This window comes from Hypanus sabinus, chromosome 17, assembly GCF_030144855.1.
Source record: "Hypanus sabinus isolate sHypSab1 chromosome 17, sHypSab1.hap1, whole genome shotgun sequence".
Lineage (NCBI taxonomy): Eukaryota > Metazoa > Chordata > Chondrichthyes > Myliobatiformes > Dasyatidae > Hypanus > Hypanus sabinus.
Window position 1 is genome coordinate 23,152,171 of NC_082722.1, and position 22,092 is coordinate 23,174,262.

Below are 22,092 nucleotides of genomic sequence, written 5' to 3' on the forward strand. Positions count from 1 at the left end.
AGTCACAACATGGAAAGAGATCACGGGGGAGTGGGGGGGGGGGGGACTGTTAACAGGAAATTAGGGGAATTTGTGTTTAACTATTCTGTTGGAACAATTTAAAGTTTTTATTGGAAGAATGGATAAGGACAAACCAGTTAATTGTGGTGCTCTTGGACCTTTGGAAGGTCTCTAATAAGGTGCTGCACAAAACGTGATTAAAGAAGATAAGAGTGCACAATGTTGGCCAGATTGAGCAATGGTCTGAAACCAGATAGGCCTTAATGTGAGTTAGCAGCTTGTGACCAGAGGGTTGTAAATAAGACCCAGGTGAAATCCAGCACTGGGCCCCTCAAGCCTTCCCTGCCATTCTCAGCTGATCTAGCCCAGGCCTCATCCCATCTGTGCCAGCACTCTCAATTTCCCAGTTTCTCAAAAGTGTAATAAAAAAGTTCTGAGAAAGTGTCTTTAATCTGAGAGGTTAACTGCGTCTTATTCCACAGGCTAAGTGTTTCCCTGCATTTTCTACTTTTCACAGTTATAAATAAATTCTATTATCAAAGTACGTACATGTCACCATATACAGTACAACCCAGAGATGCATCTTCCTGTGGGCCAGCATCTTCAACAAGTCTATAGAACAGTAACTATAATAGAATCAGTGAACGGCCTAGCAATTTAAAGTAACCAACCCTCCTCCACCTCTGATCCTCCGATGAGGACTGGCTCATGGACCTTCTCCTAAAGTCTCAAATCAGCTCCTTGGTCTTGCTGACTAATGCATATTTTCACTAATCATAAGCAACAGCACAAAACCAGATTGCTGTCTTTTCATTTATGACCACGAGTCTGCAACCAGGAGTAATTAACCGCTCCTTTCTACAGATCTGTCTGGCCAGCATTTTATGGCTTTGTAAGAGATTCCGATTAATTTGTCACATCCACCGAAGTGCAATGGCATACTTTGCACGCATGTAACCGTGTACTGCACTTTGATCATTTCTACTATTAGTTGTGAAAGAAACGCTTCGGTTTATTTTCTGTTGACTGACCACGCCAGACTGCAGATGCCAGAACCTGGAGCAACACGCACAACGCTAGAGGTCGGGCCGCATCCAGGAAATGGCCCGTTGACATCTTAGGTTTGGGTCAGTGATATCTGGGCGAGCTCTTCTTGCCTTGCGAAGGTTTGTCCGCAGACGCCGAGCGCCGTCATCCCGGGGGCGGCGCCGCGCCACGGGTTCGATCGGCGGCGAGGCCTGGCGACGTCCCCCTGCGCCTCGCCGGGCCGGGCCGGGCCGGGCCCATAGCAACAGTGCTCGCTCCCCGCGTCCGTCGCCTGGGTGATGAGAGCCGGGCAATGGTCCCCAACCTCTGCCTCTTCCTCTCTCTGCTGGCGGCTGCCCTCCCCGCCGGCTGCGGGGACAAGTTCAATGCGACCAGACCGCCCGTGGTGCTGGGTGAGTGCCGCGGCTTTGTATTTTCACAATTTCTCGGGACCGTCCCTCCAGTTTATCAAATAACACAAACCGCCGTCTGTTTATATATTTTTTTAAAAGATTTGGTTCTGAGCTGCTCTTTCCTTTTCAACGTGACGCGAGATCGAGTTTGGTAAATGCCTTCCCTGGTGTTATTTGGATATTTGAACATGGTGTGCGAGCAAACACTCCAGCCTTCAGTGTGTTTTCCTTGGATCTGACATTGGATGTTTCTGGAGTTGTGCCGCCGGTTTTAAATAATGTTGTCCCGATGCTCTCTCCCCCCCTCGGCTCTGATTTAGGATTTTATCAGGACGGGTCCAGGGGAGTCGTGGCTCCCCGTGCTTGTGATCTCGCTCATTTCCTCAACTCCCTAGTGCGTGTAAAGTTCCAAGTAAATTTTATTATCAAAGTACAACCCTGAGCTTCACAGTATGCTGCAGATGCTGTGGTCAAATCAACTCATACAAACACGCTGGGTGAACTCAGCAGGTCGGGCAGCCTCCGTTTAACTGAGCAGTCAAAGTTTCGGGCCGAGACCCTTCGTCAGGACAATAATTTTCTTGTGGGCATAATGTTTACAAGGGTTTCTAGAAGTACGAACCCTGTGTTTGTTTCATTCACTTCTCCAAGCACTTTACCGGATAGTGTGAGGCGGCGGTGGGGAGAACCTCTCGTCTGTCTGAACAGGAGAGTATGGGTTTGGTTTTATGTAATCTCACCCTTGCCATCCCAGGAATCGACCGCGTGATTCGCGACGGGACTCTTCCAGCAGTTTCCTGGTCCCATGACTCGATTCTGGATGAGTCCCGACGTGCTTTGCAATCAGTCTCGGTGGTAATGGAGCAAAGTGGGAATAGTCGCGCTGAGAGACTGCAGTCATCGATGTAGAGTTTTGGTGGTCTTTCACCAAAGACCACCAGGTGGTCAGGACACCAGGGGTGCACTTCCTGAAGTAATGTCATGAGACTGAAATGTGTAGGACAATTGTAATCAGCTATCGACTGATTCAGTACTGTACCTTCATTTTGGGGGAGATAACCTGGTGCCCTTACCCAGGCACCAGTGTCTGGAGCCAAGTATCATGGTCTGAAAATGAGAAATCAGCCACTTGGGACAGAATTGTGAAGAAACTTCTTCACTGCACGGGAATGCAGCGGAGGCTGTTTTGCAGGGGTGTATTCTAGAGTTGGACTGCCCAAACTTTTTTATGCTATGGAGGCTTACCATTAACCAAGGGGTCTGGGGACTCCAGGTTGGGAACCCCTGTTCTAGAGAGAACAATAAATAGATCTTTTAGACTGCCGGTGAATCAGCGACGTGAGGTTGGTGCAGGAGAGTCGAACGAAGAAGACTAGATGTGATGTTGTTGAATAGAGACACAGGTGCAGTGGGTTTAGTTGCCCAATTCCACTATTTCTTGTGTTTGTAACCATCCTTGCACATGGCCTGACAAGGTACTTGTCTTGGGGGCAACTTAAATTGGACAATGAATGCTGATTGAATTGGTGCTGCCCTCATCAGTGATGCCCTAATTACATGGATGTCTTAAACTACTAAGCCACAATGCCACTTATTCCAACTTCCTGTCCATTTACCAAATATTACCTTTGGACCATGTGTACAATGATCTTTAGTGTACAGCTTATCGAATACATTTTGAAAATCCAAGTCTACATCTATTAGCTTGCCCTTGTAGCTAGCACACTAGACATCCGCAGGAAAATCTCGTATTAGATTTCACTTTCATAGTTTTGTGATGACTGCATTGGGGATGCATGAAGGAATTAAAACTTGCCAGCAGGATCATGTATGGGCCTTCCTCAAGTAATGTTTGGAATTATAACGTTTGAATATAGGTCCATGATCTTGCATCGTAGATTTTATTTAGATGATGCTTCTCCGTTCCTTCTGACTTTCCACACGCAGTTGCTCACGCTGACTCCCTAACATCTGCTGTCACTTCCCTACTAATAGATTCCAACTTTTTTCTGACACCTGCTGTCAGGCCAACCTGCTTCTATTGTTGGATCCTGATACTTTGACTCAAAAGCTCTTTGGAAATTAAGAATGAGGCTTAAGACTTGTTGCTTACAGCTATGTTATTAAATGTGACAAGAGTGGAAAAACAAATGAGAGAGTGGAGAGAACAAGGGAAAAAACAACCAAAAGATCCAGATTCAAGTTGCATGACACCTGGTACTGAAAGCTAAGAAGTTTTGAGGAAAAATATAGGAATAAGTATATTTTAATTATTGGACAATTCACTGAACAGTTGTATGTGTATACCTGTAGGTTATATAAACTTCAAGCAAACATAGGAAAGCTAAACTCTAAGAAAAAAATAGTAGTTCTACACTCCCAATCCAACACTGTCTTGCCTTGCTTTCTTGAAAAGCAGTAAAATTTTTGTATGCATGGGATACTCAAAATTTTGGAAGATCATCATTGTGTCCACCATCTCTATTTTTTAACAGTGCAACTTTTTTTTAAATTTCTATAAATTATTTTAAAATCTCCACCTTCATTAGATCCCTGGTTAAAGTTCTTTAACCGTGATGTCTTCCATAATAGGACCTCGGCCACTTCCCTATTTCCTATTTTGATTGATACTGCCAACGTATCCACAAGTACTTTTTCAACTTCACGTTATACTGTGATGCATTATCTAACGGATGCTAGCTGTAAGTTTGGCTGGGCAATCAGTGGACTTTACCTCATGAGAAAGAACCTTGTGGGTAGAGTTTTTATTCTTGTTTGTTTGACTATTAGTGCAAGTCATCTGCTAAATATATAGAAATGAGTGAAAAATTGGTAAATGCAGAACTATCTTGAAGTCATCTTTTGTGTCAGTGACCCAGTCGGACTGGAGCACCTAATTTAGAATGACATATTAACTTAGGCAGTGTCATGTAGACTGATACCTCATCTTTCTGATGAGATTTTAATTGCTTCACTAAAGAGGCCTGGGTGAATGTTAAAAAAATCGCAGCCTCCTTTTTTTTTCTTTTTGAAGAGCAGCAACAAACTTTTTGCTACACTTTTGTCCTCTGTACTGGGTCAGAGAGAGCATAGAAACTGACCAAAGTTGCTGAATGTGGGGTCTGGTATGCAAATTGACTAGAATATTTGGCTGCATTGCAAGAGTAGTTGTATGTTTCAGAAATGATTAATTAGTTCCAAATCAGAATTAATATCACCAGCATATATTGTGCAATTTGCTAACCTTTTATGGCAGCAGTACAATGAAATGTGTGATAAATATGAGGAAAAACTTGCATTACATTAACTAATATATATATATATTTATTTCTATAGTTAAAATAAGTAGTGCAAGAAAGTAGAAATAAAATGTAGTAAGGTAGTGTTCATGGGTTTGATGTCCATTTTAAAAACCAAATGGCAGAGGGGAAGAAGTTATTTTTGAATCTCTGAGCACATGCCTTCAGGCTTCTGTACCTCCTTCCCAACAGTAACGGTGTGGAGAGCATGTTCTCTTAGTGGTGGGGATCCTTAATGATGGATGCTGCCTTCCTAAAGCACTGCTCCTTGATCATGTCTTGGATACCATGGAGGCCAGTACCCATGATGGAGCTGACTAATTTTATAAGTTTCTGCAACTTATTTCGATCTTGTGCAGTAGCCCCCACCCTATACCAAACAGTGATGGAGCCAGTCAGAATGTTCTCTGCAGTACCTTCTGTAGAAGTTTTTGAGTATTTTGGTTGACAAACGGAATCTCCTCAAACCCCTAATGGAACATAGCCACTGGTTTGCCTTCTTTGTAGCTGCATCAATATCTTACATTTAGGTTTGATCCTCGGATATTGACACCCAGAAATTTGAAATTGCTCACACGGTCCACTTCTGATTCCTCTGAGGATTGGTTTGTGTTCCCTCATCTTGCTCTTCCTGAAGTCCAAACTTTATAAACACAATTTGGCACACAGTGATTGTGATGATAAACTAAATGAATCAAGTCTTGCTTAGATTTAATGGTGTTTGGGGAAAGACTGTTTCATTAAGAGAAAGGACTAATATTGATGTGTTTCACGATAGAATAACAGCTGGGTATTTTTCACTGAATTGTCACCAGAATATATTTTAAAAGAATTTGAGTATGAAACGTCTTGCTGTGTGAAATTTGTGGTCACAGTGTGGATAAAGTGCTGTTACTTTGTCCTCTTGCAGCTCTGCTATATTTATAAGTGCCAGGAAGAAGTGGAGAAAGCATTTTACATTTCCTTTTGAATCATTCTCAGCAAGGTTGACTTGTATTGCTGCTTGTCAGTTTCCCAGTTTCTGCTGCCCTTTGCAAATTTAACATTCCTCTTTTTTTGTTGCAGTGAGGGGGATTAGTTCTGGGAATTAAATATTTATGCTACGTGGGCATCCAGTGCCACTGTTAATCAGAAAGCATGTACTCACTCATCAGAGAGGAAGTGGTTTCAAGGATGCCTTATGAGGAGAGAGAGTAGACTAGGGCAGTACACTCCAGAGGTTAGAAGAGGAGATGGTCTTAAGAATTATACAACACGGTCTCAGGTCCTTTTGCTCAACCAGTCCCCACTGATCAAGTGACCCACAAATGTCATCAAAAAGTTCTTAAAGGGTGTGAGGAGTTCATTGTCTTTGCTGAGGATCAGAGACCACAGTGAGAAAATGTAGGCCGTTTAGGATCTTCAGTTGGACGGTTTCTGAATCTGGACTCCTCTACCCTGGAGCACAGTGGGGGTTGACACTGAGATGGAAAACCCATATAATGATATAACAATTACAGCACGGAAACAGGCCATCTTGGCCCTTCTAGTTCGTGCTGAACACTTAATCTCACCTAGTCCCACCTACCTGCACTCAGCCCATAACCCTCCAGTCCTTTCCTGTCCATATAACTATCCATTTTTTTTTAAATGACAAAATCGAACCTGCCTCTACCACTTCTACTGGAAGCTCATTCCACACAGCTACCACTCTGAGTAAAGAAATTCCCCCTTGTGTTACCCCTAAACTTTTTACCCCTGAACTCTCAACTCATGTCCTCTTGTTTGAATCTCCCCTACTCTCAATTGAAATAGCCTATCCACGTCAACTCTATCTATCCCCCTCATAATCTTAAATACCTCTATCAAGTCCCCCCTCGACCTTCTACACTCCAAAGAATGAAGACCTAACTTGTTCAACCTTTCCTTGTAACTTAGGTGCTGAAACTCAGGTAACATTCTAGTAAATCTCCTCTGTACTCTATTTTGTTGACATCTTTCCTATAATTTGGTGACCAGAACTGTACACAATACTCCAAATTTGGCCTCAACAATGCCTTGTACAATTTTAACATTACATCCCAACTCCTATACTCAATGCTCTGATTTATAAAGGCCAGCATACCAAAAGCTTTCTTCACCACCCTATCCACATGAGATTCCACCTTCAGGGAACTATGCACCATTATTCCTAGATCACTCTGTTCTACTGCATTCCTCAATGCCCTACCATTTACCATGTATGTCCTATTTTGATTATTCCTACCGAAATGTAGCACCTCACACTTGGAAACATTAAACTCCATCTGCCATCATTCAGCCCACTCTTCTAACTGGCCTAAATCTCTCTTCAAGCTTTGAAAACCTACTTCATTATCCACAACACCACCTATCTTAATATCATCTGCATATTTATTAATCCAATTTACCACCCCATCATCCAGATCATTAATGTATATGACAAACAACACTGGACCCAGTACAGATCCCTGAGGCACACCACTAGTCACCGGCCTCCAACCTGACAAACAGTTATCCACCACTACTCTCTGGCATCTCCCATCCAGCCACTGTTGAATCCATTTTACTACTTCAATATTAATACCTAACGATTGAACCTTCCTAACTAACCTTCCGTGTGGAACTTTGTCAAAGGCCTTACTTGTAGACAACATCCACTGCTTTACCCTCATTAACTTTCCTAGTAACCTCTTAAAAAAAAAATTCAATAATATTTGTCAAACATGACCTTCCACGCACAAATCCATGTTGACTGTTCCTAATCAGACCCTGTCTATCCAGATAATTATATATACCATCTCTAAGAATGCTTTCCATTAATTTACCCACCACTGACATCAAACTTACAGGCTGATAATTGCTAGATTTACTCTTAGAACCCTTTTTAAACAATGGAATCACATGAGCAATATGCCAATCCTCCAGCACCATCCCTGTTTCTAATGACATTTGAAATATTTCTGTCAGAGCCCCTGCTATTTCTACGGTAACTTCCCTCAAGGTCCTAAGGATAATCCTGTCAGGACCTGGAGACTTATCCACTTTTATATTCTTTAAAAGCTCTAGTACTTCCTCTTCTTCAATCATCATAGTTTCCATAACTACCTTACTTGTTTCCCTTACCTTACACAATTCAATATCCTTCTCCTTAGTGAATACTGATGGGGGGAAAAAATTGTTCAAAATCTTCCCCATCTCTTTTGGCTCCACACATAGCTGTCCACTCACTATCCTTTTGCTATTAATATAATTGTAGAAACCCTTTGGATTTATTTTCACCTTACTTGCCAAAGCAATCTCGTATCTTTTAGCTTTTCTAATTCCTTTCTTTTTACATTCTTTATATTCCTCCAGCACCTCATTTACTCCATGCTGCCTATATTTATTGTAGATATCTCTCTTTTTCCTAACCAAGTTTCCAATATCCCTTGAAAACCATGGCTCTCTCAAACTTTTAACCTTTCCTTTCAACCTAACAGGAACATAAAGATTCTGTACCCTCAAAATTTCACCTTTAAATGACCTCCATTTCTCTATTACATCCTTCCCATAAAGCAAATTGTCCCAGTCCACTCCTTCTAAATCCTTTCGCATCTCCTCAAAGTTAGCCTTTCTCCTATCAAAAATCTCAACCCTGGGTCCAGTCCAATCCTTCTCTATAATTATATTGAAACTAATGGTATTGTGATCACTGGACCCGAAGTGTTCCCCAACACATACCTCTGTCACCTGACCTATCTCATTCCCTAACAGGAGAGTCAACACTGCCCCTTTTCTAGTCGGTACCTCTATGTATTGCTGCAAAGAACTATCCTGCACACATTTTACAAACTCCAAACCATCCAGCCCTTTTACAGTATGGGCTTCCCAGTCTATGTGTGGAAAATTAAAATCTCCCACAATCACAATCTTGTGCTTACTACAAACATCTGCTATCTCCTTACAAATTTGGTCCTCCAATTCTTGCTCCCCATTAGGTGGTCTACAATACACGCTATAAGTGTTACGACACCTTTCCCATTCCTCAATTCCACCCAAATAGCCTCCCTGGACGAGTCCTCTAATCTATCCTGCCAGAGCTCCGCTGTAATATTTTCTCTGACAAGCAACGCAACACCTCCCCCTCTTGTCCCTCCGATTCTATCACACCTGAAGCAACGAAATCCAGGAATATTCAGTTGCCAATCACACCCCTCCTGCAACCATGTTTCACTAATAGCTACAACATCATATTTCCAGGTATCAATCCATGATCTCCCACCTGGCACTTATCCCTTTCTTTCTTTCTAAATCTTTTTATTAATATTAGTAATATGGACAGAATACAGATGATATATTGATAAAGAAATTACCAACATACACATTCCATTACATATGAAAAAAAACATACATAATAGTTACAATATAAATGAGTTTACCAAGACATAAGCCATAAGATATATGTATGGACATAGTAAATCTAAATATTTCATAATGTATAATATAAAAAAACAGAAAAAAGAAAGAAAAAAAAACAAAAAAAAATTTATATAATGCAAAACTAACTAATCTAATCTAATAACTATAACTAATAAGTAATATAAAAGAAAAAAAAACAAACAAAAGAGAAGAAAAAAAAAAGTGGGCTGTTTATAATATCTCACAAAAATAAGTATTCATCAATGCCGTCACTTCCGGTCCTCTCAAAATACATAAGCTAAAAGCTGGGAAATCAAATGTACTTGGCACAGGGTCATATTACATCATATGAAAATGTTGAATAAATGGTCTCCATAACTTTTCAAATTTAATAGAAGTCTCAAAAGTACCACTTCTAATTTTTTCTAAATTTAAACATAACATAGTTTGAGAGAACCAATTAAATACAGTGGGAGGATCAATTTCTTTCCAATTCAACAATATAGATCTTCTAGCCATCAGAGTTAGAAATGCAATCATTCGACGGGCTGAAGAAGATAAATGCTGTGAATCTAACATTGGTAAACCAAAAATTGCGGTAATAGGATGAGGTTGTAAATCAATATTCAAAACCGCAGAAATAATATCAAAAATATCTTTCCAATATTTCTCCAAAAATGAACACGACCAAAACATGTGAGTTAAAGGCGCAATTTCAGAATGACATCTATCACAAATAGGACTTATATGAGAGTAAAAATGAGCTAATTTATCCTTGGACATATGGGCCCTATGTACAAACTTAAGTTGTATTAGTGAATGTTTGGCACATAACGATGATGTATTAACTAATTGAAGAATTCTATCCCAATTCTCACTAGAAATACTAAAACTAAGCTCTCTTTCCCAATCCTGTTTGGTCTTATAAAGGGGCTCTGAACGTATCTTCATAATTATATTATAAAGTTTTGAAATAAGCCCTTTTTGAAAAGGGTCTAATTCAAATAAACTCTCCAAAGTATCTGAAGGCACAAAATTTGGAAACGTAGAGAGTACAGAACTTAAAAAATGTCTAATCTGTAAATATCTAAAAAAATGAAATCTCGGCAAGTTGGATAATTGTTCAAAAGACATGAAACAATTATCTAAAAATAAATCAGAAAATAAATCAGAAAATCTTAGTAATCCCTTAGTTTTCCAAGCTGAATAAGCTTGATCTATAATGGAAGGGTGAAAAAAACAATTAGATACAATAGGACTATTTAAAACGAATTGAGTCAACCCAAAAAATCTCCGAAATTGAAACCATATACGCAATGTATGTTTAACTATCGGGTTGTCAATTCGTTTCGGCAATTTAGAAAGAGCAAAAGGGAGAGAAGTCCCTAAAATAGAACCCAAAGCATAAGCTGATACCGATTTAGTTTCTAAACTCACCCAACAAGGGCCAAAAGATCCACCCCCATCTTTCAACCAGCATAACAAATATCTAATATTAGCTGCCCAATAGTAAAATCTGAAATTAGGTAATGCTAACCCGCCTTACTTTTTTGTCTTCTGTAAATATGTTTTACCTAACCTGGGATTTTTATACTGCCATATATATGAAGAAATTTTAGAGTCAACATTAGTAAAAAAAGATTTCGGGATAAAAATTGGTATCGCTTGAAAAATATATAAAAACTTAGGTAAAATAACCATCTTATTAGCATTAATCCTGCCTATTAGAGATAGAGACAAAGGTGACCACTTAGTAAACAAACCTTTAATCTGATCAATTAATGGTAAAAAATTAAATCCAAATAAATCTTTATGGTTCTTTGTAATTTTGATCCCTAAATAAGTAAAAGAGTCATTAACTAATTTAAAGGGTAAATTTCCATAAATTGGGACCCGTTTATTTAATGGAAACAATTCACTTTTATTAAGATTTAACTTATACCCAGAAAACTCACTAAATTGAGCCAATAATGATAAAACTGCTGGAATGGATTTCTCTGGGTTAGAAATGAATAGTAATAAATCATCTGCATACAAAGATAACTTATGAATATCTGTCCCACGATTAATACCCAAAATATCCTGTGATTGTCTGATGGCAATTGCCAAAGGTTCTAAGGCAATGTTAAATAGTAATGGACTAAGAGGACATCCCTGTCTAGTGCCCCGAAATAGGCGAAAAAAGGGAGATCTTTGATTATTGGTAACCACTGAGGCTACTGGAGTATGATAAATCAATTTAATCCATGATATAAATATCGGACTAAAATTAAATTTCTCCAACACATTAAATAAGTAAGGCCATTCAACTCTGTCAAATGCTTTCTCCGCATCTAATGAAATCACGCATTCTGAAGTATCATGTGAGGGAGTATAAACAATATTCAACAATCTCCTAATGTTAAAAAAAGAATAACGATTTTTAATAAAGCCAGTTTGATCATCTGAAATAATTTTGGGTAATACCTTCTCCAATCTAGATGCCAGTAACTTAGAAAAAATCTTGGAGTCTACATTCAATAAAGATATAGGTCTATAAGAAGCACAATTAGTAGGGTCTTTATCTTTCTTCAATATTAGAGAAATGGAAGCTCTATAAAAAGATTGTGGCAAATTCCCTAATCTAATGGCCTCCTCAAAAACCTTACCTAACCAAGGGGAAAGAGTAGCGGAAAAAAAATTTAAAAATTCAACTGTATAACCATCTGGACCCGGTGCTTTCCCAGAATTCATTGAGGAAATAGCCCCTTTAATTTCTACATCCGTAATAGGAGTATCCAATATCAAAAGATCATCAGATGATAACCTTGGAAAATTTAATTTCCCCAGAAAATCAGACATGGTATTATAATCTTGAGGAAATTCAGATTGATACAGGGAGGTATAGAAATCTTGAAATGCCTTATTTATCTCATCATGATTAACTGTCAGATTCCCATTCTGCTGACCAATCTTAGTGATTTGACGTTTAACCAGAGCATTCTTCAATTGACTAGCTAACAGTTTACCAGATTTATCACTATGTATATAAAAATCAGATTTAGTTTTCATTAATTGATTTTCAATCGAGGATGTAAGTAATAAACTATGTTCCATTTGAAGTTCAACCCTTTGTTTGTAAAGCTCCTTACTAGGAGCAATCGAATATTTCTTATCAATCTCTTTAATTTTATCAACCAATAAAAGAGTTTCCATCTTGATACGTTTCCTCAAACCAACAGAATAAGAAATAATCTGTCCACGTATATAAGCTTTAAAAGTGTCCCAAAGTGTTCCGCAGGAAATATCATCTGTAGAATTAGTTGAGAAGAAGAAGTCGATCTGCTCCTCCATAAATTTAATAAAGTCAGAGTCTTGCAACAAGGTAGAGTCAAATCGCCATTGTCTAGCATTAAAAGCTGTATCCGTAAATTTCATAGGAAGTAATAACGGAGCATGATCAGAGATAGCTATAATATCATAGTTACAACCGATTACCAATGGAATAAAACAAGAGTCTACAAAAAAATAATCAATTCTTGAATAAGAGTGATAAACATGTGAGAAAAAAGAAAACTCTTTGTCATTAGAATGCCGAAATCTCCAAACATCAAAAACTCCATTGTCAGTCAAAAAGGAGTTAATACAAGTGGCCGACTTATTAGGTAAAGTCTGAATAGATAAAGATTTATCCATCAGAGGATTTAAACAACAATTAAAGTCACCACCCATTATTAACTTATATTCGTTTAGATTGGGTAAAGAAGTAAATAAAGACTTAAAAAAGTCAGGACAATCCACATTTGGAGCATAAACATTAACCAAAGCAACCTTTTTATTACAAAGTAAACCCGTAATTAACAAAAATCTGCCATTCGGATCCGAAAAAATATCATATTGAACAAATGAAATAGAGGAGTCAATAAAAATTGAAACTCCTTTTACTTTAGCATTCGAATTTGCATGATACTGTTGACCCCGCCAAAATCTAAAAAAACGAAATTTGTCCTCCCTCCCCACATGAGTTTCTTGTACAAAAATGATATGAGCATTAAGTCTTTGGAATACTTTGAAAATCTTCTTTCGTTTAATTGGATGATTTAAACCATTAGTATTCCAAGACACAAAATTAATGGTCTGAGCCATAATTCTATAATCAACCCTTTGGTATAGAAAGGGTTAACCAACTTATAAACTCATGCACCCGGAAGAGGAACTAAAGTAGTGAGAAGACCCGGAAGTGACGACAACACAGACATATTTGAAGTTCAAAAACAGCCCGAATAAAAAAACTAACACAAACTGGTACAAAAAAAATAGAATTAGAAAACAGACCATCCCCCCACCCCCCGAGAAAAAGAGAAAAAGCCAAAATATGACTTAAAAAGAGAAAAAGTAAGACTAATCCTACCCCCATGTCAGCTGAAGAACACTCCATATAAAAAGGATATATATAAAAGAATCACCCCGACTTTAAAAATAAAATCGCTATAATAAAAACCATATTTCTAAGTATAGTTAGTTGTAAAAAGAATAAAAATATAATCACTAAAAACAATTATAACTCGGGCTCTGGCCCAGACAAAACAAAAAATATTTAAGCTGAGATAAGCGATGCCTTGTCTAGAAGAAACACGAAAAATATAAACATAATGCCATCTTAAGCAAAACCAAAAATCTTTTCCAAAAAACCACCATCTTAATCAAGGAAAAATTTACCTTCAAAGAATTAAAAATATACCTTCGAAGGAACAAAGTTAATAGACAAGTATGTAGTTAAATGATTAAAGTGTATAAGGCAAAACAATTAACATGACGCAAACACACTTTAACTTGAGTATAAAGTGTAGGATGAACCTACACCAATAACCAGATTATAATTCTGGTTTAAGAGATCGAAAACCATCTTATACGATCAGAATCATTCATTTATTAAAGACTGGTGTCTGTAGCAGTAGGGAAGTTCTCCTCCAGATATTTTCTCACTTCTGAAGTTGAAAGGAAAACTTGTCGTGGAGCATTCGACGGAGAAATTCGAAGCTTCGCAGGGTATAGAAGCGCAGTTTTCAGATTTTTCTCATAACATTCAGCCATCAACGGTTTAAAAAGAAGCCTTCTTTTTAAAAGATCTGAACTAAAATCTTCGATCAGGCGGAAGGAAAAATCTTTGATTTTAATCATTCCTAGTCGACGAGCTGCTCTTATAACTTGTTCTTTGTCATGTACATAATGGAACCGGACAATTATCACCGAAGGTTTGTCTGTAACACTCAGTGATCGACGCCGAATTCTATGTGCCCGATCCAATAAAGGGGGGTTATTCGGGAAAATTGTCGGAAACGCTTCTTTTAAAAGTTGAGCAAAATATTTCAAAGGATCATCTTTTTCTATGCCGTCTGGAAGACCAAGTATACGTACGTTCTGTCTTCTGGAGCGATTCTCAAAATCGTCACTCTTGGCTTTAAGGGCTTCCATCAGCTTAATGGTCGAAATTAAATCCGGTTGCAGTTTTCCAATAGTCAAATCTCGCTTCCGAGCTTCTTGCAGAGACGCAATAAGAGCTTGTTGCTGTTTAATTACTAAATCCGTCTTAACCATGTACTCTTGAAAAGCCTTTATATCTTCTTTAAAAAATTGTTGTAGTTCAGCAAATTTTTGATTCAAAACCTCCATAAACAATTCAAAAGTTAATGGTGTTTGTTGTGTCGGAGCCTGCTTTTTTCCGTTACCGTTCGGATTACGTCCGGGATCCCGTCCCTTAGACCTGAGAGACATTTCTGTTTGCATATCATCAAAAGTTCACAACAAACTCTTGGCAGTAAATCCAAAGAAAAAGAATAAAGAAACTTTCGGTATAGGTAAAAATAAGCTGAATAAGGGTGATCAAAGGTTAAAAAAAGTAAAAGTTATGGAGCGAATCCAAAACGGTACTCACTCCATGAGCGTCTCCAGCTGACTCCACTTATCCCTGTAAGCACAAATGCTACACCTGTCCCTACACCTCCTCTCTTACCACCATTCAGGGCCCCAAACAGTCCTTCCAGCTGAGGCAACACTTCACCTGTGAGTCTGTTGGGGTCATCTATTGCATCCGGTGTTCCTGGTGCAGCCTCCTCTACATTGGCGAGACCCGATGCAGGTTGGGGGACCACTTCGTTGAGCACCTCCACTCCGTCTGCCACAACAGACAGGATCTCCCGGTTGCCACCCACTTCAACTCTCCCTTTCATTCCTATTCCAATATGTCTATACATGGCCTCCTCTACTGCCATGATGAGGCCAAACTCAGGTTGGAGGAGCAACACCTCATATACTGCCTGGGTAGTCTCCAGCCCCTTGGTATGAACATCAAATTCTCCAACTTCCGGTAATTCCCTCCCTCTCCTTTCCACCATTCCAATTTCACTCTGCCTCCTCTTCTAACTGCCTATCACCTCTCTCAGGATTCTGCCTTCTTCTACTACCCATTGTGCTTTCCCCTTACATTCCTCCTTCACCTTTCCTGCCTATCCCCACTCCTTGATCTTTCCTCTGATTGGTTTTTCACCTGGCACCCACCAGCCTTCTCCTTGCCACCCTCCCCCCAGTTTCTTTATAGGGCCCCCGACCCCCCCCCTTCAGCCCTGACGAAGGGTCTCGGCCCGAAACGTTGACTGCTCATTTCCGCGGATGTTGCCCGACCTGCTGAGTTCCTCCAGCTTGTTTGTACATGTTGATTTGACCACAGCATCTGCAGTGTACCTTGTGTTTAGCAGAATAAAAAGGACCTTCGGCCAATCTAGTCCACGCCAAACTATTATGCTGCCTAGAATCTGAATCTGGAGGAAAGAGGTGCCTTTATTTATTCACCTCTAACTGGAGACTGGTGACATATTTCAGTGTTGCACACTGTAATAGTGAGCAGAAAAGAAAGGAGTCCAGTTTCAATTTCCATTAATTGGTAGCAAGTTCCAATCAAGTTGGCTTCCCTTTTGCATTATGAACAATATAGGAGTATGCCAGGGAGCACATGAACTTCCGTCTTGTGACTGGCTGCTTCCGGGTGTCTGTGAAATATGCTCATCATTGCATGCTCCTTAAAGGAAATCAAATGGTCAGAGAAATTGGATCAATTTACTGTGGGCATTGTCACGTTTTGTGACTTCAAACAACGGATCCAAAGGAAAACGAGAGCTGAGAGATGCAAGTCTTAGTTTGTGTTTACTTTAAGCAAGGTGTGCACTTGTCACATGCCAGCAATGCGATGTGTGCAATTCGTGTATTTTTACATATAACCTGTAATGAATTATTTAAACTAATCATCAGTAAGGGTTGGGAAGTGTGGCTGTGAGACAAATTCCTTCTTAGAAAGCCGGAACATGGCGGGGGGACGGGGTGGGGGAAGAGATTATTCTTAACTCAGCCCACTGAGGCGGGGTGCTGAGTTATGTGTGAAAATCTCCAGCGGGGCTTCTTTAAGAGACTTCCTCTCTGAAATGTGATAATACTTTCACACTAATCATCTTTTTCAGTGTAACAGTGGTTTATTATAAAAGGAAATCTCCAAATTGTTATTGGCTTATCTCGGGGACGTGAACTTCCTCTCTCTCAGAGTGAGAGAGAGAATCATAAACACAAGATTCTGCAGATGCTGGAAATCCAGAGCAACACACACAAAATGCTGGAAGAACTCAACAGACCCAGCATCTATGAAGAGGAATAAATGGTCGACATTTAGGGCCAAGTCCTGATGAAGGGTCTGTGTATTCCTCTCCATAGATAATGCCTGACCTGCTAGGTTCTCCAGCATTTTGTGTGTGATGCCAGCTAAGTCATTGCTTCTTGCCTATTCAGAAGATGATGTAAGCCATCCAATTGTTTTGGAGAAGAAAATTGCTATTTATCTGGTACCTTTACAGACAATAGATAACGCAAACATCGCCCAACCGGTAATTCGCTCTTCCAGGAAGCTGAGCAGCTTTCACAAGTTAACTTTGCTAACAAATTGTTGGGAAGTATGGCAGTTCCACAGGGAATTTCTGTCATGCACCCTAGCATCGAGAAGTTCCAGATCCCTGAGTCTCTGACTTGCCAGGTGGGCTTCAATGATTTCTAGGATACTTGCATCACATAGCGTTGCTCGCTATTCCCCACATTTAGCAGAGCGCCTGGCTGCTGTACCTGTGTCTAGTCCAGGGGTGGGCAAACTTTCTGACTTGAGGGCCACAAAGGGTTCTAAAATTTGACAGGGGGGCCGGACCAGGAGCAGATGGACGGAGTGTTTTGGTAATACACCTCATAAGAGAAAATAAAATATCCTGGGATATGTAGAAAACATGTGCTTTAATTTCAATTGAAAATGAACAAATGCATTACAACAAAATATCTGTCTTTGAAGTCCCATGGTATTTAGTTATTTATTGAAATGACTTTTAAAACACTGAAAATTAAATGAATAAAATACAGCTTTTTTAAATAGTAACAGTTATTATTTTAAAGCACTGAAAATTCTGTTATCCTTCAAGATATTATCATTATTACTCTCCTCCTGACTGTCTTTATTTCAAAAACGGTAGGAGATGCAGGTCTACTTGTCCTGCTCCTTCTTATTCAATTGTCCCCTGTGCCAAAACTCAACAACGACCAGCACAAGGAGAGAACAGTGACAGCGCGCCAGTATGCGGAGCGCGTTATTTGATCTGGAGCGCATTTTTTATTTTGAGAACGTACGTGCAACTGCGCACTACTCATGTCCATCACTTAACAGAAATGACATGTAACATGTAAGGCTTATTGAAAAAAATATTTTCAAATGCATTTTTTACATAACACAATGAAGAAACTTATTTTTAGTTTCAGTGGGAACAGTGTTGTTGGTCTCCCTTTTTAGCCAGCGCATCAAAGTCTGGATTTAGTTTTGTTGTGGCGATTCTCAGGATGGATCTGAGGTGTTGGTCAGTTAACTTGGATCTGTGGCTGGCTTTGTTGATGTTCATGACGCTGAACACCTGTTCACACAAATAGGTCGAGCCGAACAAAGAGTAAAGCGCAAATGTGGAGTAATACACTGCACCTCAACAAAGGTCAATGTATATAGAGTGCGTCATCTATTGGGAAAACGCCAGAATTGCGGGGAAAAAACGTTAACAAGGTTTATTAATATAATTTCATCAAGTTCTGCAGGCCGGATTAAAAAGCTTAACGGGCTGCATATGGCCCCTGGGACATAGTTTGCCCATGCCTGATCTAGTCTGAGCTGATGTTGAATAGCGAGTCCCCTCCTCTGAAGCAATGGGGTGATGTGTTTGCATCAATGATTTAATTCTTTAAAATTTTTCCATTTGCTTAGGAAATTTTTTTAATAGGTTCCAAATGATTTTGAAAGTTCTGATAGTAAGCAAAGTTTGGGGTGGGGCTTTGCCTACAATTTTCCAGCCATTTCGCTTGTGGAGTGGTCTCGAAAGTGACTGCTGTACATCACACAGTGCCAGGAAGCTGGAGCGTCCCCATTTTGTATTTAGTACCCAAGTTTTCAATCTGCAACAGGTGGGTTCTGCATTTTCCTGTGTGTCAGCTGCAAGCCTGGGTACTTCAGTGAACTGGTTAACCAGAAATCTTCTTTTACTGGTATTGATTGGGGAGTGAGTAACAGCCAGGGTGCCCAGAGTAACCCTTCCCACTCTATCAGGAAGTTATTTACTTCCACTCAAGAGGCCAGGCAGAGCTTGGTTCAGAGTTCCATCAGGAGATAGCTGCATGTGATGGTCACTTCCCCGAGACGGGAGTCTGGAATCTTGTGCTCAGAGTAGAATTTGAGTCTACAGCCTTTCTGATCCATTGTAAGTGAACCGGGCCCCAACTACAGTTGACCTTGGGTACAAAGTTAATTCCCCAGCTGATCTGCAAGTGGTATTTTGCATAAAATGGAAATCTGTAAGAGATATATTTTTAAGGACTAGACTGAAGCACAGTGGGGTGTGGCCTCCTCTGCCTACCTCCTTGTCAGCGAGTGTACCGTCGTTTGAAAATAAGATTGACGATCTCAGGGCAAGGCTGCTGTATCAGAGGCAGATCTCAATTGTTCATTGCATTGAGACTTGGTTAGCATTGAACACGTGGATGCGTCTATCGGACCAGAAGGTTTTAATATTTTCAGAGTGGATCAAGCCTCACATTCCGGTAAGGAAAGGGGTGACGGCGTATGCTTTTTAGTCAATTCTCATTGGTGCACAGACGTTGGGGTTATGTCGACTTCTTGATCCCCTGACTTAGAGCTACTAACGATTAAATGTAGACCATTCTGCTTGCCTCAGCTGTGATCCTGACTGCAGTTTACATACCTCCAACAAGCACTTGTGAAAATGCACGATGCTGTCTGTAAACAAGAAAGAGCCCATCCCGATGCATTTCAAATTATAGTCGGTGACTTTAACACGGCCTGTTTGAAGAAAAGCCTGCCCAGTTACCACCAGCACGTAACCTGGTCACCAGAGGTCCCTGCAGACCGGGCCACTGCCTATCACTCCTTCTCGAGACCGCACTTTGGCAAGTTGGATCATTCAGCTGTAGTCCTGCTACCTGCATTCAGACAGAGCCTGAAGACAAGGCTCCAGTGATCAAGACAACCAGAGGTGGTCACGGGAGGCTGAGGTACGTTTACAGGATTGCCTTGAGTCAGTGGACTGGACCATGTTCACAAAGTCGTCTGAGGATCTGAATGAGTACACCAGGGTCGTTACAGATTTTATTAAAACACCTGTGAATGATTGTGTGTCCACAAAATTGTTCGGTGTTTTCCCCAATCAGAAGCCCTAGATGAATAATAAAATCCAAAACCTGCTGAGAGCTGGATTGGAGGCATTCAGGTCTGGAGATCCAGAATGCTACAAGAAGTGCAGGTAAGATGTCCAGAAAGCCATCTCTCGGGCAAAGTGGAGATTCCAGACTCGACTGGAATCAATGAGGAATGCTCGACAGCTGTGCCATAACTTCCGTCAAAGCTACATCTTGTGATGTAGAGGACAGCAGAGCTTCACTCCCAGATGAGCATCTATGCTCACTCTGACTCCAGAACAGGGAAGAACCATTGCACACCCCAGTGTCTCCTGGAGATCCTGTGGTCTCAGTATCTGAAGGTGATGTGCCTTTAAGAGAGTGAAAGCATCCATTCGGGACGGAGGACCTGGCTGAGTACTCAAGACCTGTGTCGACTAGCTGGCTGCTGTATTCATGGGTGTCCTCAGCCTCTCGCTGCAGCAGTGTGTGTTACCCATCTGCTTCAATCATATCAGTCCCCAGGAAGAGCACTGTAACCTATCTAAATGGCCCAGTGGCACTTGCATCCGCAGTGTTGAAGTGTTTTGAGAGTCTGGTGTCGAATTATATCGGCTTCTCTCTGAATGGTGTCTTGGATTCTGTTCCAATTCGCCTACTGAAGCAACAGGTCTACAGCAGATGCTGTCTCGTTGGCTCTTTGCACAACCCTGGAGCATCTGAACAGCAAAGATGCATAAATCAGAACGCTGTTTAACAATTGCGGCATGGCATTTAACACCATCATTCCCTCAAAACGTATCAGTAAACTCCAAGACCTGGGTCTCAATATCCCCTTGTGCAATTGGATCCTGGATTTCCTCACCTGTGGACCCCAGTCAGTTCAGATTGGCAAAAGCATCTCCTCCACGATCTCCATCAGCACCAGAGGGCTGTGTGCTTAGCCCCCTGCTCTACTCACTTTACAACTGTGACTGTGCGGCTAAGATCAGCTCCAACACCAGATACAAGTTTGCTGATGACACCACTGTTGTGGGCTGTATCAAAGGGGGTGAGGAATGAGGGAGATTGAAAACTTGGCTGAGTGGCATAAAAACAACTTCTCACTCACTGTCAGTAAGACCGAGGAACTGATTGTAGACTTTAGGAGAGTGAAACCAGAAGTCCATGAGTAATCAACTGAGGATCAGAGGTGGAGAGGGTCAGTAACTCTAAATTTCTAGGTATCACCGTCTCGGAGGAACTGTCCTGGACCCATCATTTAAATATTATTGCAAAGAAAGCACAGCAGTGCCTCTACTTCCTCGAGTCTGAGGAGGTTCGGCATGTCATCAAAACCCTTGGCAAACTTCTACAGACGTGTGGTGGAAAGTGTACTTACTGGCTGCATTCCAGCCTGGTACGGAAACACCAATGCTATTGAGTGGAAAATCCCACAAAGGATAGTGGATTCAGCCCAGTACATCACGGGTAAAACCCCTTCCAACCATTGAGCACACCTACATGAAATGTTGCCACAGAAAAGCAGCATCCATCATCAAAGATCCTCACCACCCAGGCCATGCTCTTTTCTCACTGCTGTCGTCAGGTAGAAGGCAGAAGTGCCTCAGGACTCGCACCACCATGTTCAAGAATGTTTACTACCCCTCAACCATCAGGCTCTTGAACAAAAAGGGATAACTGCACTCAGTTAAGGACTCTGTTATATTGTTATATCATACTCGTTATTGCTATTTGTTTATATCTACATTTGCACAGTTTGTTTACTGTTCCTGATGTTTACAGGTACTGTTCTATAGATTTGATAAGTATGCTCACAGAGGAATCATCTCAAGGTTGTATGTGGTGACATGTCTGTACTATGATAATAAATTTTACTTTGAACAAATTGAGGTAAAGGTCCAAAAGGAGTTGAAACGCCCTTCCTGCTCTGTGTACAGACTCGACATCAGTAATGGTTGAGGAGCATAACCGAAGGAACATGGGGAAAAACTATTCTTAGCTTAGCCAACTGAGGCTGGGTGTTGATTTCTGTGTGGAAACCTCTAGCAGGGGCTTTGAGAGACTTCCTCTGTGAACTGTGTTAATATTGAGACTTTTTAATTACTTTCAGTCATTTGTGCCCCAGAATTCCCAGAAGCCAATGACTTTTTCTCTATTTGACCTTTGCCAGCAATGCAACTCAAACATTCACTTAGTTTCAATAACACAGACGTCAACAGCTT

The 22,092-nt window shown here is 40.5% G+C and overlaps 1 protein-coding gene across 1 annotated transcript in view; it reads left to right on the forward strand.

The window, feature by feature from the left end:
- The first annotated feature begins 369 nt into the window (after positions 1 to 369).
- pla2g15 (phospholipase A2, group XV) overlaps positions 370 to 22,092 on the forward strand; it is a 67,201-nt gene continuing 45,478 nt past the window's right edge. The window contains exon 1 of the mRNA XM_059992662.1: positions 370 to 1,439. Coding sequence (XP_059848645.1) covers positions 1,340 to 1,439 — 100 coding nt within the window. The 5' untranslated portion in view covers positions 370 to 1,339. The remainder of the gene's footprint in view (positions 1,440 to 22,092) is intronic.